Source organism: Zootoca vivipara, chromosome 7, assembly GCF_965207765.1.
Source record: "Zootoca vivipara chromosome 7, rZooViv2.hap1.1, whole genome shotgun sequence".
Lineage (NCBI taxonomy): Eukaryota > Metazoa > Chordata > Lepidosauria > Squamata > Lacertidae > Zootoca > Zootoca vivipara.
The window spans coordinates 78,645,201-78,660,217 of record NC_142590.1 but is presented as its reverse complement, the minus strand read 5'-3'; the positions used below and the strand labels follow the sequence as shown (position 1 = coordinate 78,660,217).

The window sequence follows — 15,017 nt, the reverse complement described above, 5'->3', positions numbered from 1 at the left end:
CTCAGTCTTGTCAAGGCCCTCTCAAGACATTCTGCTTCCTGAGACGAGGGACAAGATGGCTTTCCCATCACCCACATGATGGCTCAGTTTGCATGTAACCCTAAGCCAAACCATGGTTTAGCAAGAAGGCATATGCTCTCAGAGGATATTGCACTGCTTTGTTCCTCTGGTTCTGTTGCTGCTGCTGCGGTGTCCTGGGCTGCTTTGCCCATGCTAGCTCTGGGAGGAGGCTGACAGGAGCCAACACCAAGGAGCTGAGGGGGCTACGGACCCTCCAATAAAATCTGCCCCCTCCAAAGTTGATGGGATTCCCATTAAAATGGTGTGTGTGCATCGTGCCATGTGATTGATTATGCAGGGCGGGGCTTACCTGGCTCACTCCCCCCCCCAATATTTTATTCAAGTTGGCACTCCTGGGATGAGGTGTGCGATTCCTCAGCTGGAGCAGGTTTGGAGCAGGTGAGGGTCCCCTGCCTCCTCAAGCCCAGATGCTGCAGTGAACATGCAAAGTACAAAAAGGGAAGCAGAGCTAAGGTGCGGTGCCTGCCCAGCTGCCGTGTTGATGGACCTCAGCTTGGGTGCTCCAGGGTCCCTGAGGGGCTGTGCTTCAGTTTGGACTTACTTGGCATACTGACTTGCCGCCAGGTAGGCCAGGGATTCGGGGAATGCACTATCCCTCTGAATACCCATCACTAGGGATGATGAGTGGGCAAAAGCTCTTGCGCTCCTGTGTGCTTGTGGCCTTACCACAGGTCTGTGGCGGCCACTGTGAGAACAGAATGAAGGACTAAATAGGCCTTTGGTCTGATGCAGCGAGGCTTTTTACGTTCTTATGACCAGGCAACCTTTCAGGTAGGAGACAGCCCTCTGTGTCCTACTTAGCAGGACACTTCTGGGGCCACATTTGTTATGGCTGGAAATTCCCTTTATGAACTGCGCTTGCTATATATTCTTTGCTCGCCGGTACCCTCCACTCATGTGGGTTTGGTTTATGATCTGTCCTCAACAGCGCACAACGGCAGAGTCTTTGTGGGTTATTTACTTTGGAAGGGTGAGTGTCTTTTGTCAAAATTCCTTATTGTTGCTGTGAAACAGGAATGCTCTTGCAAATGGAAAACAGAGTTGGCTGTTATGATAAGCCCCAAAGAGCTACCATGAAGGTTTTGGGAGCACATCCTCAGGAAACCTTGAGAGCTGATCTTCTAAAGAGCCTGAGAAAAAAATAATGTGGCAATACGGAGTCATTGCTTTGCTTTCCTGAACATGTCTTTGCATCCTGCTGCAGAGCCTTTTCCCACTGAGTGAGGTGGGTCAGGGATGACCAATTGGCAGCCATGAGCTAATTCCAGCCCCTTAAGCATTTTTCTTCCTTTGTCCCTGGGTAAAAGCAGGGAGTGCTCCTACACCCTTGGGCAAATTAATTGAAACAAACAATGTAGTTTATTGTACAAAACTCACATATACATTTTAAAAAACTCACATATATGTACATTAGTAATGGATATGACCTCCACTATTTTTAAGCAGCATTTGAACATGGTTTGGCATGGAGTCTACTAGTTTCAAAAAGTTACTGTTGATTTTCAGATCCCTGTACCACACTTGAATCAGCACCTGAATGAGCTTCTCCATAGTCGTACAGTCTACAGCACAGAGGCGACTTTTGCCTATAGCCCACAAATTCTCAATGGGATTTACATCCGGGGAATTCCCTGGCCAATCAAGTACCTGTATTTGCTGCTCTGTCATGAATTTCTTCACCACTTTCGATGTGTGACAGGGGGCTAGGTCCTGCTGAAATATCCCAGTACCGTCAGGATACTTCATTTCCAGCTCTAGGATAACTCTCTTTCGTAGAACCTCAGTATATTGTGGCGAGCGCATCATTCCTTCTATTGGCTGCAGGCTTCCGGCAACGTAATGATCAACTGACTTTTCGTGTTTGTTTTGAGTACAGAATTACGAGTAAGATAGAAAACATGATTTGTTTCAATTAATTTGCACAAGGGTGTATATCCTTTGCATCCAGAAAAGGTCCCTGGTTCAATTTATGGCATTTCTAGTTAAAAGAGTCGGGTGGTAACTGATGGGAAAGATCTCTGTCTGACATAGTAGAGACACAATGCCAGTTGAGGGAAGTTGACATATTACAAACTTCAGTGTTAAATCACTTTGGGATCTTGTGTGCCACAGCCAATATTGAGCATATATGCTCCATAACCACAAAGCTATCATTGCTAAATGCTAGCAACTTTATTATACAGCAAGACCTGGTGCCCGCTGGGGTTCCATTTCTGCAGCAAAATACACTGTTTGGCAACTAAAATGACCCTGGAGACTGCAGATGCAATTCCTAACTAGATAATTTGCAGAACTGTTTAGAGCACAAGACTCCTAATCTCAGGGTTGTGGGTTCGAGCCCCACGTTGAGCAAAAGATTCCTAGATTGCAGGGGATTGAATTAGACGACTCTTGTGGTCCCTTCCCACCCTACAAATCTAAGATTCCATTTATTCAACTAAGTCGGTGCAAGGAAAGGAACAAAACAACAGGCTTCTGACCAGAGCTTTCTTTCCTATGGAATAAGAGCAGCAATAATGAGGCTTTGTGTGGAGGGTCTCTGCTCTAGCAGACAACTCATAAGAGGCCTGACCCTGCAAAGGGACACCTGGGGAAACGAAGCAACAATTTGTCCTCGTTTGACCCAAGCCCACCTCTAACAGGGGACAGGAGACCCAATGCAGATGGAAAGCAACTAATCCAATATTTGGGAGAAATGGTGACAGGGGGAACATTTGAAGGAAGGAGGAATAAATAGCCTCTTTTTTCTGTCTCCTACAAAAATAAAACCCATTTTTGTGTTACTAAAAAAAGAAAGGAAAAAAGCAGGGGAGGCATCTGGCCTTCCATTGAGAAGGAATTGAAATCTATAACTATATAGAAAACTCTTCTGGTTTCTAGGGAAACTCGTTCCCCTCCTCCTTTGGAGTTCCTGAGGGTTATGTAACATCTGAACTAGTTCTTTTCTCAGTCCATGGTCACTCTCAGGTCTCCTGAAGCAAGGCCAGAAACAAAAGGTTCCATCAGGAAAGTTTTAACTCAGCGGCAGAGCAGAAGCCTGTGGAGGATCCACATTTCTCTCGCTGGCTTTCTCCAGGAGCACTTGGAAGCTTGTCAGATGCTGGGTTGGTTGGGGAATGCTAGTGTTACGGAAGGCAATCTCTCTCGCCAACCCTCCTCTCTGGAGCTGGATTGGAGTAGCAGGATTCAGCATTTTTCAAACTTGGAAAAAAAAGAGAGAGAGAGAGGACACTGGTGGAAAATGGATATTTTAAGAAAACTTTGTCATGTGAACCACCAGGAGCAGATGGAGTTTTGGGCTATTTAAAGAAAGACAATGTATTTTTAAAGCTGTCCTGGCCGAGGGAGGCCAAAATAAGTGTCCTAACCGCGGAAAGGGGATTCTCCCAGTTGTAATGCAGGAATGCGGGGGCAGATCTTTCCACCTGGGCAGCCTGCATTCTCCATTCACTATGGGAAACATGTTGGTTTATGAGACCCCCCTGTCCCTGAGCAATGCCAGGAGTTGCTATACTAGTCCTAGTCTTTCCTTTCGGGTCAGCATCACCCTCCAGATGGTCAATATCACACTCATCATTCATGCAGGATAACCCACCTGCTCATTTCCCCTTGATCTTATAAAAAATGTCCCTTCTCAACATAAAAGGTGTTACACCCCCGCCATCAATATTTTTACATTCACATGACCTCTGAAGGAATAATAACTTATTCTCATTCTGGACAAAAATTGCAGTAAACTATAAGGGAGATTCAGGGGTCTAAAATAGGGGGAATGCTGTATTCTGTGTGGAGCCCCCCAGTTTATGCATGTGCACTGTAGGATTTTGATGGCTTAGGTAGTGGCTCTGCTTTTTTTTTTTTTTTTTATAATTATTTTTATTAAAGATTTTCTTAGATTACAAAGGTAGTGCAATGTCTCGGTTTTTTTTTTTCATGCATCATTTTTACACATCAATTTTTAACTTGTTGAGACATTATGAGGAAGGGGGGAAAGGGGGGGAAAGAGGTAGGTGGGATGGGGAGTTGGGTGTGGTGGATTGCCGATGTTTCTGTTTTTCTTGATATGTGTAGGGGTTCGGCGTCAGCGTCGTTTGTGCAGGTTCTCTGTTGTTTGTTCGTGCTTCTTTGTTGGTGAGAGAGGTCAGGATGTGTCTTAGAATGTGGTTGTTTGTTTATGGTTGGCTGTGATGATCCTTAATTTCTTGCGTGAGTGGGGAGGGAGGGTGTTTTGATCAAGTTAGCCATATTGATTTGTATGCTGACGGTAAGTGTTTGTCATTGTCCTGTTGGGTTGTATAAGTGATGAAGGGGAACCATACTGGGGTGAAGGTGTCTTCTTCTGTTTGTCCCCGTGTCAGTTTCAGCTTACTGGTCAGTTTTTCTAGCAGGGCTGTTTCCCATACAACTTGGTACCATTGGTCCAAGCCCACTCCCGATAAGTCCCTCCAGTGCCTGGCTATGATGCTTCTGGTTGCTGACAACAGATGGATTATAAGTTCTTTATGATTTGCGTGAGCGTTGTTATCTTGAAAGATATTTAGTAAAACCAATTCTGGGGTAATTTCTAGCACTTGCTTAGTTATGTTACAAATTTCTTGCATGGATGTCTTCCAGAATGATTGAATTTTAGGGCACTCCCACCACATGTGGAGGTACGTGCCTGTGGAAGTGCATCCTCTCCAACATTTTGATGAGATTCCTGATCGTATTAGTGATAATTTTCGTGGAGACAGGTACCATCTGTGAGTTAGTTTCAATGAGAGTTCTTTTCTTTTCATTGATATAGATTTGAAAGGGGGTTTCGACCACATTTTAGTCCATTGGGTAGGGTTGATTTCATATCCTATGTCATCCTCCCATTGTCGTTTTATCTTGTCCAGGGGGTCTATGGGATTCTGAATCAGTATCTTGTAAATTGCAGATACCATCCCTTTTCCGTGTCCTTTTGGCAATTGGAGGAGGCTTTCGAAAGCTGTCAGGGGTCTAGTTGCTGCTGGTTTTACAGTTGGGTTGTTCAGAAAGGCATGTAGTTGATGTTGTGCTAACCAGGACATTGGGATGTCTTCTAGTTTGTCCTGTATTTCTTGTGGTGACAAAGGTTTGTTGTCTTTATAAAAGTCTATTAAGCGATGTAAACCTTTGGTTTGCCAGGTCTTCATCTGGAGGTTTTGTGCTGCATGATGGAACAAGGGATGGTAAGCCAGGGGAATTAATGGGGATGGGGATGGAGATAGTTTACTAGTTTCTGCTTTCCATGCTTTGAACATGGTTTGTGTGTATCTGTTGAGTGTTGTGGGAATCTTCCTTAATTTGTTTGGGAGAAATGGATATGCTGTGGTGCAGATATTTTCAATTGAGTCCCTCTCCAGATGTACCCATTGTTTTGTCTCGTCTTGTAGTATATATGGGATTATATGGCGTATTTGGTTGGCGTTGTAGTATGTTTCTATGTTGGGGATTCCCCATCCTCCTACTGAGGTGGGGAGGTGAAGGTATTTGGTGCCAATCCTTGGTTTTTTATGTGAGAAAATAAAAGAATGTAATTTTCCCTGCCATTTGCGAAGTTGGGTTGGGGGGATCCAGATTGGGAGGGTTTGGAATAAGTATGTCAGTTTTGGGAGGGTGACCATTTTGACGATGGCTATTCTGTCTGAAAGAGTGAAACTCATACTGTCCCATTTCTTTAGGTCTTTGTTTATTTGTCGCCACATGGGCTTGTAATTATGGAGGTATAATTTATTGAGGTTCTTGGTTATTTGTACCCCTAGATATCTGAATTTGGTATGACAAAGTTTTATTTTGGTGATATTAGTAAGTTCTTTTTGGATATGGGGAGGGGTGTTGAAGCACATGGCTTCTGATTTTCCAAAGTTTACCTGTAGGCCCGACACCATTGCAAATGTGTTGAGTTCTCTGATTAGGGAGGTTGCTGTATTTAATGGGTCTGATGTTGTGACCATCAGGTCATCTGCAAAGAGCCCTAATTTATAATTTTTGCCTTTTATTTCCACTCCCTTGATGTCTGTGGCTGCTCGGATTCGGATTGCTAGGGGCTCCAAAGCTAGGATGAATAGGAATGGAGACAGCGGGCATCCTTGTTTTGTGCCTCTTTGAATTGCTATGGTGTTTGAGTCCATATTATTAATTCTGCATTTTGCTGAGGCTTGGGAATATATTTGTTTGAGGATTTGTAGGAAGTTGGGGCCAAATTTCATGTTAGTTAGTACTGCTAATAAGTATTTCCACTCCAAGCAATCAAAAGCTTTGAGGATATCTAGGGACATAATTGTCAGTGGAAGTTTAGTTGCCTTACTGTGGTTGATTAAGTTTAGTAGTTTCCTGATGGGGTCTGTAATATTGCGACCAGGGACGAAGCCAGTCTGGTCTGGGACTATTAAATTGCCTAGAAAGATTTTTAAACGATTGGCCAATATTGATGTGAATATCTTGTAATCCTGATTTATTAATGAAATTGGGCGGTAAGATTCTACTTTGAGGTTGTCCTTTAATGGTTTTGGGATGGAGACTATTTTAGATTGATTCCATGTTTTGGGAATGAGCCCCCCTTTCATGATATCATTGAATAGGCGTATCATGTAGGGCATCAGGGGTTCTTTGAATTTTTTATAGAATTCTGCCGTGAAGCCGTCTGGGCCCGGGGCTTTATGTGGTTTCAAGTTTTTAAGGACCGTATCTATTTCCTCAGGGGTGATAGGGCTGTCCATAAATTCCTGTTCCTCGTTGGTTAAGGTGGGCATGGTCAGTTCTGCCAGGAATTTTCTAATTCCCTCCTCAGTTGGGTTGTGAGAAGTGTACAGATTGGAGTAGAATTCTGCAAATTCAGAGGTTATTTCTTTCGGGGAAAATGTCACGTTGCCGTCTTTTTTGGCGATGCAGTGTATTCTTGTTTTAAGTGCTTTTTTCCTGCATCTATTTGCTAATAGTCTGGAGTTTTTCCCTCCATACTCATAGAAGCGCTGTTTAGAATATAAAATATTGATCATTGTTTTGTTGATTTCTAAGGAGTCTAATTCTCTTCTCTTTTGTTCTAGAAGTTTAAGTAGTTTTTTGGAACCTGTTTGTTTGTAACGTGATGAGAGGGCAGTGATGTCTTGTTCTATTTTGTTAATTTTTGAAGAGGTTTGTTTTTTAAGGAGTGCTTTCTCTTTTATGCAAACTCCTCTGGTCACCGCTTTCATAGCGTCCCATAAGAGGGGGGTATTTATATTGTCTACATCATTCTCCTTAAAATAGTTTTGGAGAGTTTTTGTGATACCTGCTCTAATTTGGGTGTTTGTGGTTAGAATGGGACTGAAAGACCATGATGGAGTAGTTTGCGTTTCTTCACCTATTTTAACAGTGACTTCTACTGGGGCATGATCTGTGATTTTGATGCTGCCTATGTTTGTTGATTCTACCAAGGGGATCAGACCCTGTGTGAGCAGGATGCTGTCCAGTCTGGACGTTGTACCATGACGTCCGGACTGGAATGTGTGGGTGATGTCTCCCGGGTTGTGTTCGCCCCAAATGTCATAAAGACCCCTGTTTTTTAACATTTTTAGTAACTTGTAAGAAGCCTTAGTTGTTTGGGAGGGAGGGTTGAGGAGGGTTGCCTGTGAGTTTACAGGATGTGTGTTTTCCAGAGTTATGCCCTTAATATTTAAGTTAAGGTCGCCTCCTAGAATTGCTTCCCCCTCAGAGAAAGAAAGGAACTTGTTTAGTGTTTTTTGAAAGAATTCAAGTTGTCTCGAGTTAGGGCCATATAATGAGCCGATTGTCAGTTTAATTTTGCCATCTAGTATTCCTTTAATGAAAATGAATCTACCTTTTTTGTCCTTTAGGACTGTTGTGGCGTTGAAATTTAAGTCCCTACTAATTATTACAGCTACTCCGCGGGCCTTTCCTGAGCCTTGTGCTACCCATTGTTGACTAAAACGAGGGTCATTCAGGAGTTTGTTCCCTTTGGGTGGGTTGTGTATTTCTTGTAGGAAGGTGATGTGTGGTTTCATGGTATTTATGTATGAGGTGATACGTTTTCTCTTGATTGGGTTTCCCAGCCCCCTCACATTTAGTGTGATTGCTTTTAAGCTAGCCATCTTGTTTATTTATTCTGTAGGATGGTTCCTTGCCAACCCGTTTGGGTTGTCCTATGTCCCTCACTTCGTGTCGTGTATTGAACCATTGGAGTTGCGCTGACTTATGATGTGGCAGGTGGGGGTTCAATGGGATCAGAATTAGAATCGGGTTAAAGAGTGGGAGGTAAGTTATAGAGGGTTTCCTATATGTAGTTATATAGGTGTTCGTTTGGGGTATTTTGGACCTTTTGGCGATTAGCCGGTTGGTCCTTGGTCTCGGCTGATGTGAAGGGCTGTACTCAAGGACAGGCCTTCCCCTTTGTCGTTTGTGACAGGGGGTGATCAGCGAGACGGTGTAGAGTGGTTTTATAATGGTAGCGTCAGGTATAAGGTTCGTGAGCAATGTTGCCAATGTTAATAGCAACATCACTGATGTGTTAGAGTGTGTGTATGTGTTGGCGCGCTCTGGTGCCACCATGTTGTTGAATAGGTATCATGTTTTAGCCTGATAGTGAGTTGTGTTATGGATGTTGGGGGAGTTGTTTTTCTCTTGTTTGGTATGAAAGGGATACTGGAGATATAAGTTGTGGTTGATGGGGAATGTGATTGAGGTTATCTGGACTGGTGTTGGGGTGGGGTTGGGATGGGGGTAGGTTCTATGGAGGGGTGGTGTTGGGTGGGATATTGATGATGTTAGTTATGTTCAAGGCCTATGGGGAGGGGGGGGAGGGGAATCACCAGTCCTGCAGTTCGAGATGTTTTCCGGTTGCCTCATTTAGCTGTGGTTGTTGTTGTTGTTGTTGTAGGGTTGTTCCTCAGTGATGTTTTGGTTCGGTTGATCGTGGTTAGGCGTCCTGTGGAGAATGTTCGGTAGAATGATTTTGTGCGCGATGGTAGATGATTGAATCGGCGAGTCTTGACGTATTGCTTCTGTTGTCTCTTTCCCCTCTTTACTTCCATCCATTCATGTACTGTTGTTCCATTTTCTTGATCTCGGCTGTCACTTGGTAAGTCTTTCTGTTGCTGGTTCGATGGAGGGTCGAGCCCAAGGTTCCTCAATAGTTGTTGGGTTTCCGTTTCGTTGGTAGCCATGTATTGCGTTGTATCGGTTGCCACGATGAGACGGAAGGGAAAGCCCCAACGGTACCGAATCCCTTTCTGCTGAAGAAGCTGAGTGTACGGACGTAGGCTTTTCCTCCGATTTAGGGTGTCCTGGGATAGATCTTGCAGGACCAATATGGAATTGTCTTTGTATCGGAGGTTGGTTGAGTTCCTGAGGCTGTTCCATATCTCCTCCTTTTTTCTGTAGCGTGAAAAGCACACTATGATGTCTCTTGGGTGGGCACCAGGTTTTGGCAGAGGTTTTAGAGCTCTGTGTGCCCTTTCCAGATCGGATACCTCGAGTGTCAGATTTGGGATTGTATCTTTCAACCAGCTCACAATTAGGTCTGCTGGGCTTTTCTCCTCAGCTTTTTCTGGGAAGTTGCGGAAGCGGATATTGCAGCGTCTGTTTCGGTCTTCGATGTCTGCTTGTTTAATTCTCAGTTCTTCGTTTTCTCTTTCCAGTTCGCACAATTTCTCATTCATGCGTGTGGTTTCATCCCGGTATTGCTCTATTGTTCTTTCTTGCAGTTGATTCTTCTTTTCTAGAGCTTCCACTCTGGAGGTAAGATTGCTGATTAGTAGCTGTATAGGGGTCGTTGCGTTTTCCACTGCAGCTTCCAATTTACTTGTCATCCTCTCTTCCATTTCTCTTAGGTGTTGTAATATTTCATCATTTTGAGGAGGTGTTGCGGTCTCAGTGTTTTTTGTCATCTTTTTAGTTGGTGACACCTTCATCTCCTTGACGTTTTTGGTTTGAGGTTTGTTTGGCATTCTCTTGGAGTGGGACGTGTTGCGATTAGAAGTTATGGCGATGATGATTTCTGGGTGTTGGATAATGGATTAATCAGGCGTTGTTGACTGGTGGCTTCTGCAGAGCGTTCAGTTTAGGCAATCATTTGTGTCATGCCTTGGCAATGTTATAAAGACTTCTCTGAGGTTGTCGTGTTCGCCTCAACAGTGCTGTCAAAGCGGTGGTCAGGTACTCAGAGAGGCGGGTAGACCAATGGACAGATAGACAAAAAACAAAAAACAAAAAACAGGTGAGAGCAGACAAACAAACAGGTGGGGAAAAGAAAGAAAAAAGAAGAAAAGGGGGGGGGTTCAATTCAGAGACGAGCAAAAGAGCACTCCAGCAAGCAAAGAAGGTATAAAACAAGAGTAGGGGTGGGGGGGGTGAGAAGTGAGGTAGGAGGGGGAGATAGGGAAGAGATGATTAAAGGGGAAATTGAGTGACTGGGAAGGGGTTTAAGGGGAAGGTTTATGTATTGGAATGAGGGGAATAAGATAAAGGTAAAATAGGGGTGTTTGTTGTAGAGGGAGGTGATAGATGGGAGGAAAGGTTTCCCTATTGGAGACAAGTTGATAAACAGACTAGATGGAGGGGTTCGATTTAAAAAGAAAAAAAGAAAAGAAAAGAAAAGAAAGGGGGGGGGGAGAAGGGACCGAAAAGGAAAGAGAGAGAAAGAACAGAAGACAAAGGTGGAGGTGGGAAGTAACAAGTGGAATGGAAGGTAAAAATAAGGAGAGGCTATGTAGGGAGGGTTAAGTGTCTGGGGAGGGTTTTAAGGAGTATTATGCAGTGAAGAAGAAGGAATAATATGAAGCTAAGGTAAAAAAGGTTAGGAAGGGTAGAACAACAGCTTTAAAAAGGTAAAAACGTAGTAAAAGGACTGGGAACTTGGGGGGGGAGAAGACGTTGGTATTGTCTTTGTTTTGTTATTTTTTAAAGGATTGAAGTGTATGCAAAGAGTGGGTGGAAGGTGGAGGGGGTAAATGGTAATAATACTAAGATATAGGTTAAAGAAAACAATTAAATAAATTATTATTAATAATAATAATATATTTTTTTTAAAAAAAGGGGGGAAGAGAAGGAAAAAATATATATTTCTATTTATTATTTTTATAGGGGAAAAATTTTTTATAAAAAGGGGAAAAAGGAGAAAAGAGAAGTATATATATAACTTATAAAAATATTTAAATATATATTACAAATAAAATCTAGGAAAAAAAATATTTATTTATTTATCTTTTTTTCTAAAAAAAATTTTTAAAAAAATAATTCAATCAAAAAATAAAATAAATTATTATTATTATATATATATATATTGTTAAAAAAAAACAATACTATATATATATTATATATAGAGAGAGAGGAAAAAAAAAATATATTGAAAAATATAGGAAAATCGAGGCCTTTCCAATGGGCCTCCCTCTGGGCTCCTGGCACGCTAGACGGCGGGAAAGTGGGCTCAGGTCGGGCCTAGGCCTAGTTGCGTGTCACCTCGCGGCCTCAGTCCGTCCTACCTCTCCCGGGTATCGGCAGCTGTAGCGGCGGTAGCGGCGGCTGCTCGGCGACGGGACAGCTATGTTAGGACCTCTCTCCTTCCCCCCGCACCCCCCGCTAGCCCTTGGGTCTCCCCGGACCCGGGGCTCCGAGCAGCTGGGCGACCTCGGTGCGGCAGCGCAGCAGCAGCAGGGAGGAAGGATGGCAGGTCCGGGGCTCCACTTTCCAAGGGGCTCTTCTCCCTCTTCAGATCTAGCGCGATGGCAGTGGTGGCGGCAGCGACAGCAAAAAGGTCGGGGCTGTTAATGGCTCCTTTTCTTTTCTTTTCTGTTTGAGGTCCCGGCGTGTCGCAAGGTGGGAAATCCCAGGCCTCTGGGCTCTGGGGTTCCACCTAATTAACAGTTGACGGTCGGTCGGGCGCCCTCGATTTTAATCTGCCGCGTGCGCTAGAGTGGGGGGGCGATCTCTCGGCCAGTCCACTGGACACCCCTCGGCACTCACGCGACAGCAGCGGCGATCTCGGCGGCTCAGGAGCCGTCGTGGCTCTGCTTTTTTATATATAGTTATATAGATATTTCTTTTCCTGACAGTGTTTGTATGGTTTTGTCATGGCCTTTGGCCAGTGCCATAGAACTTATTGACTTTTTCCTCTGCGCTGCTTCTCTTCCTGGTAGTGTTACTCATTCTAATAGTCTGAATGTGTTTTCTTTGTTTAGTGAAACCTGTATGTTTCTAAATCCTTTCAGTTTTCTGGATGTTTGAAATATATTATGTCCACTGTCTCATGCATGTGTTGCTCTTATCCCCTTTATAGTCTTCGTCTTAGTTTAAACCCAATTCTTGCAAAAAATATTGCAATGCAACACCAGTGTTCGTGTGTGTGTGTGTGTGTGTGTGTGTGTGTGTGTGTGTGTGTGTCTCACTTGGAAGGGCTATTCAATTTATGATAATGGGAAAGATTGCCCCAGAAAGCTGTTCTTGCAAGCTTTTAAGCAGGGATCATCAACAGGCAGCCACCAGGGCAAGGACCCTGAACTATTTTACTGCATATTTGTGCATCTGGAAGTCACAGCAGGAAATGACCCTCGTTTGTTCACCTTTGTCCTGAAGCAAAACACTCCCTGGTGCATTTTAAATTATTATGTGAAGATTTTTCACAACCATTTTTTTAAAAAAATGCTACGGAGGTGTTATGTACTGAGCTGAATCATAGAACAATAGGATCCAGAATCAGCAGTCTGATTGGTCAGCAGGAGGCACCCAATCAAACTCCAGGTGGAAGTGAATCCACAACCTGATTGGCCTGCAGGAGCAGCCAATCAGGCAGCTGGCAGAAGTGAATCCGCAACCTGATTGGCCTGCAGGAGCAGCCAATCAGGCTGCTGGCAGAAGTCAGCCCACAAACTGATTGGCCCACAGGTGTAGCCCTGAAGTAGCCAATCACGCAAAGCCCATTGTGTAAATAATGTATATAAGCAGATGGTTTTGGGAAAGGGGCATTCTTCTCTTCTTCTCCTTGATAACTAGGAGCTGAATAAAGAGCATGAAATTCACTCTCGACTCCGAGTATATTTCAGGAGGGTACTTGGGACGCGAGTGAATGAACCCTTGGATGAATGCGGGAAAGAGAAGTGCTTTCCTCAAGAAATCCTGAAACGATTTTGGGTGAGAATGCCGGCAATTGCATGGGAGCAACCTGCTGCTGTTTTGAATACACCCTCAGAGTTGAAGGTTTCTCACATAGTCATATGACTTTATGACATACCACATAGCTCAGTTGCCAACTCAGAGATGAAAGGATACATGTAGGAAGCACCTCTATCATCTCCTCAAAGTGGCCGCACCATGAAGTGGTCGCTCTTCACCAAGGACAATGTGGAGTTACTACATGACGTCACTCTCGGCCATGTTCAGCTCCAAGACTACTGCTTGCCTTTCATTTGCATGCAAGCTTATTTCAGGGTTTTCTGGAGCAAGTTCCACTACTGCCTTCATTCGCACGTCTTCTGTGCCAAAGCATTGCTTCTTAAAAAAATAGTTGTGGGAAATCCTTGTATGATAATTTGAAATGCACAGAGAGTGCTTTACATGCAAACAAACAAACAAGGGGCATTTCTTCCTACGACTTCCAAATGGACATATAAAAAATGCAGTAAAACAGATTCACATGTTGCTTTTCACATGGCAGCATGTACTGGTTTATACATCAAATCTACATCCATGTAAACAGAATATTGTGTGCCCCCCATCACATTGAAATCAATGGTGCCTATTTTAATGTGGGTGTCCTATTCCTTTCCATGAGATTTTAGCTCCCCGGCCTTTCTCTTATTACACCCCCTCCCCGCCACCACTGCCCCATCTGTAGCCTTGCTGCTCACGGTAAAGTCCTCCCTTCTTAAAAACAAATGTATTTAATGGGGATGGAGGAATGCTAAGTAGAATTCTGGAATCTTCAGGGGTTACCCATAGAGCACATGCACCTACAGAGGCCTTCCCTGATTCTCAGTTCCTGCTGCTGGCACAGGTCTTGACGGAAGCATTCCATTGTAGCCAATAGAATCGCCTCTGGTGTGTGCTTGGCTGCCGTTTGTGTTTGTTGTACCCTTGACAGTTTCTGCGGATTGCAAATAGTCCCTGCCTTATTGAAATACCCTTGTAAAGAGAGGTTTCCAAAGCGCTCTTTCTAATGTAAATCTGATCTGACATTTTTAAAAATATATTTTATTTCTTTGCTTTTCTGATAACATTCCGCATCAACAAAACATAAACAAAAATGATGCAACAAAGAAAAATATTCCCTTTCAAATCGACAAAAAAATCAGAAAACATTCCCTGACTTCCCATCCTCTCTTTCTATGGTTCCTTTTAACCTTAGTTCACCCTGTCTATCGCAGACACTTTTATATACTTTATTTCTTACTCTGCTGAAAATGTTACCATCCTGCTAGGTAAATTGTTGACTTATAATACTTTTACATATTTTCTGTAAAGAGTATCCAGTCTTCTTTTTAGCTTTCATCATTTTGGTTTCTTATTCTAGTGCTCACCCCTGCTAACTCCGCATATTCTAACAGTTTAATATGCTAATCTTATTTTGTTGGCACTTTATCTGTTTTCCATTTTTGTGCTAATAATACGTGGGTGGCCATAGTAGCATATAGAAACAAATGTCTCTCTTTATTGGAAACTTCTGTTGTCATTAACCCCAGCAGTAGTGCTTCTGGGTTTTTAACAAAACATTTTTTAAACATTTTTTTTAAAGTTCAATATAAATCATTTCCCAATAATTTTTAATTATGCTACACAACCACCACACGTGGCAGAAGGTTCCTTCTGCTGTTTTACACTTCAAACACTTACCTTTTATTGATTTTGACATTTTTGCTAATCTGTTGGGTGTCAAATACCACCTATGCTGCATCTTCACAAAGTTTTATCTTAATGTATGAAGGTAAAGGGACCCCTGACCA

General features: G+C 43.2%; 1 protein-coding gene across 1 annotated transcript; it reads right to left on the bottom strand.

The window, feature by feature from the left end:
* Positions 1-9,032: 9,032 nt before the first annotated feature.
* On the bottom strand, positions 9,033-10,825 carry LOC148685154 (uncharacterized). The gene is given in 2 exon segments (XM_088674654.1): positions 9,033-9,503; positions 9,505-10,825. Coding segments are annotated over 2 exon segments (672 nt in total). The 5' UTR covers positions 10,032-10,825; the 3' UTR covers positions 9,033-9,358.
* Positions 10,826-15,017: the final 4,192 nt, after the last annotated feature.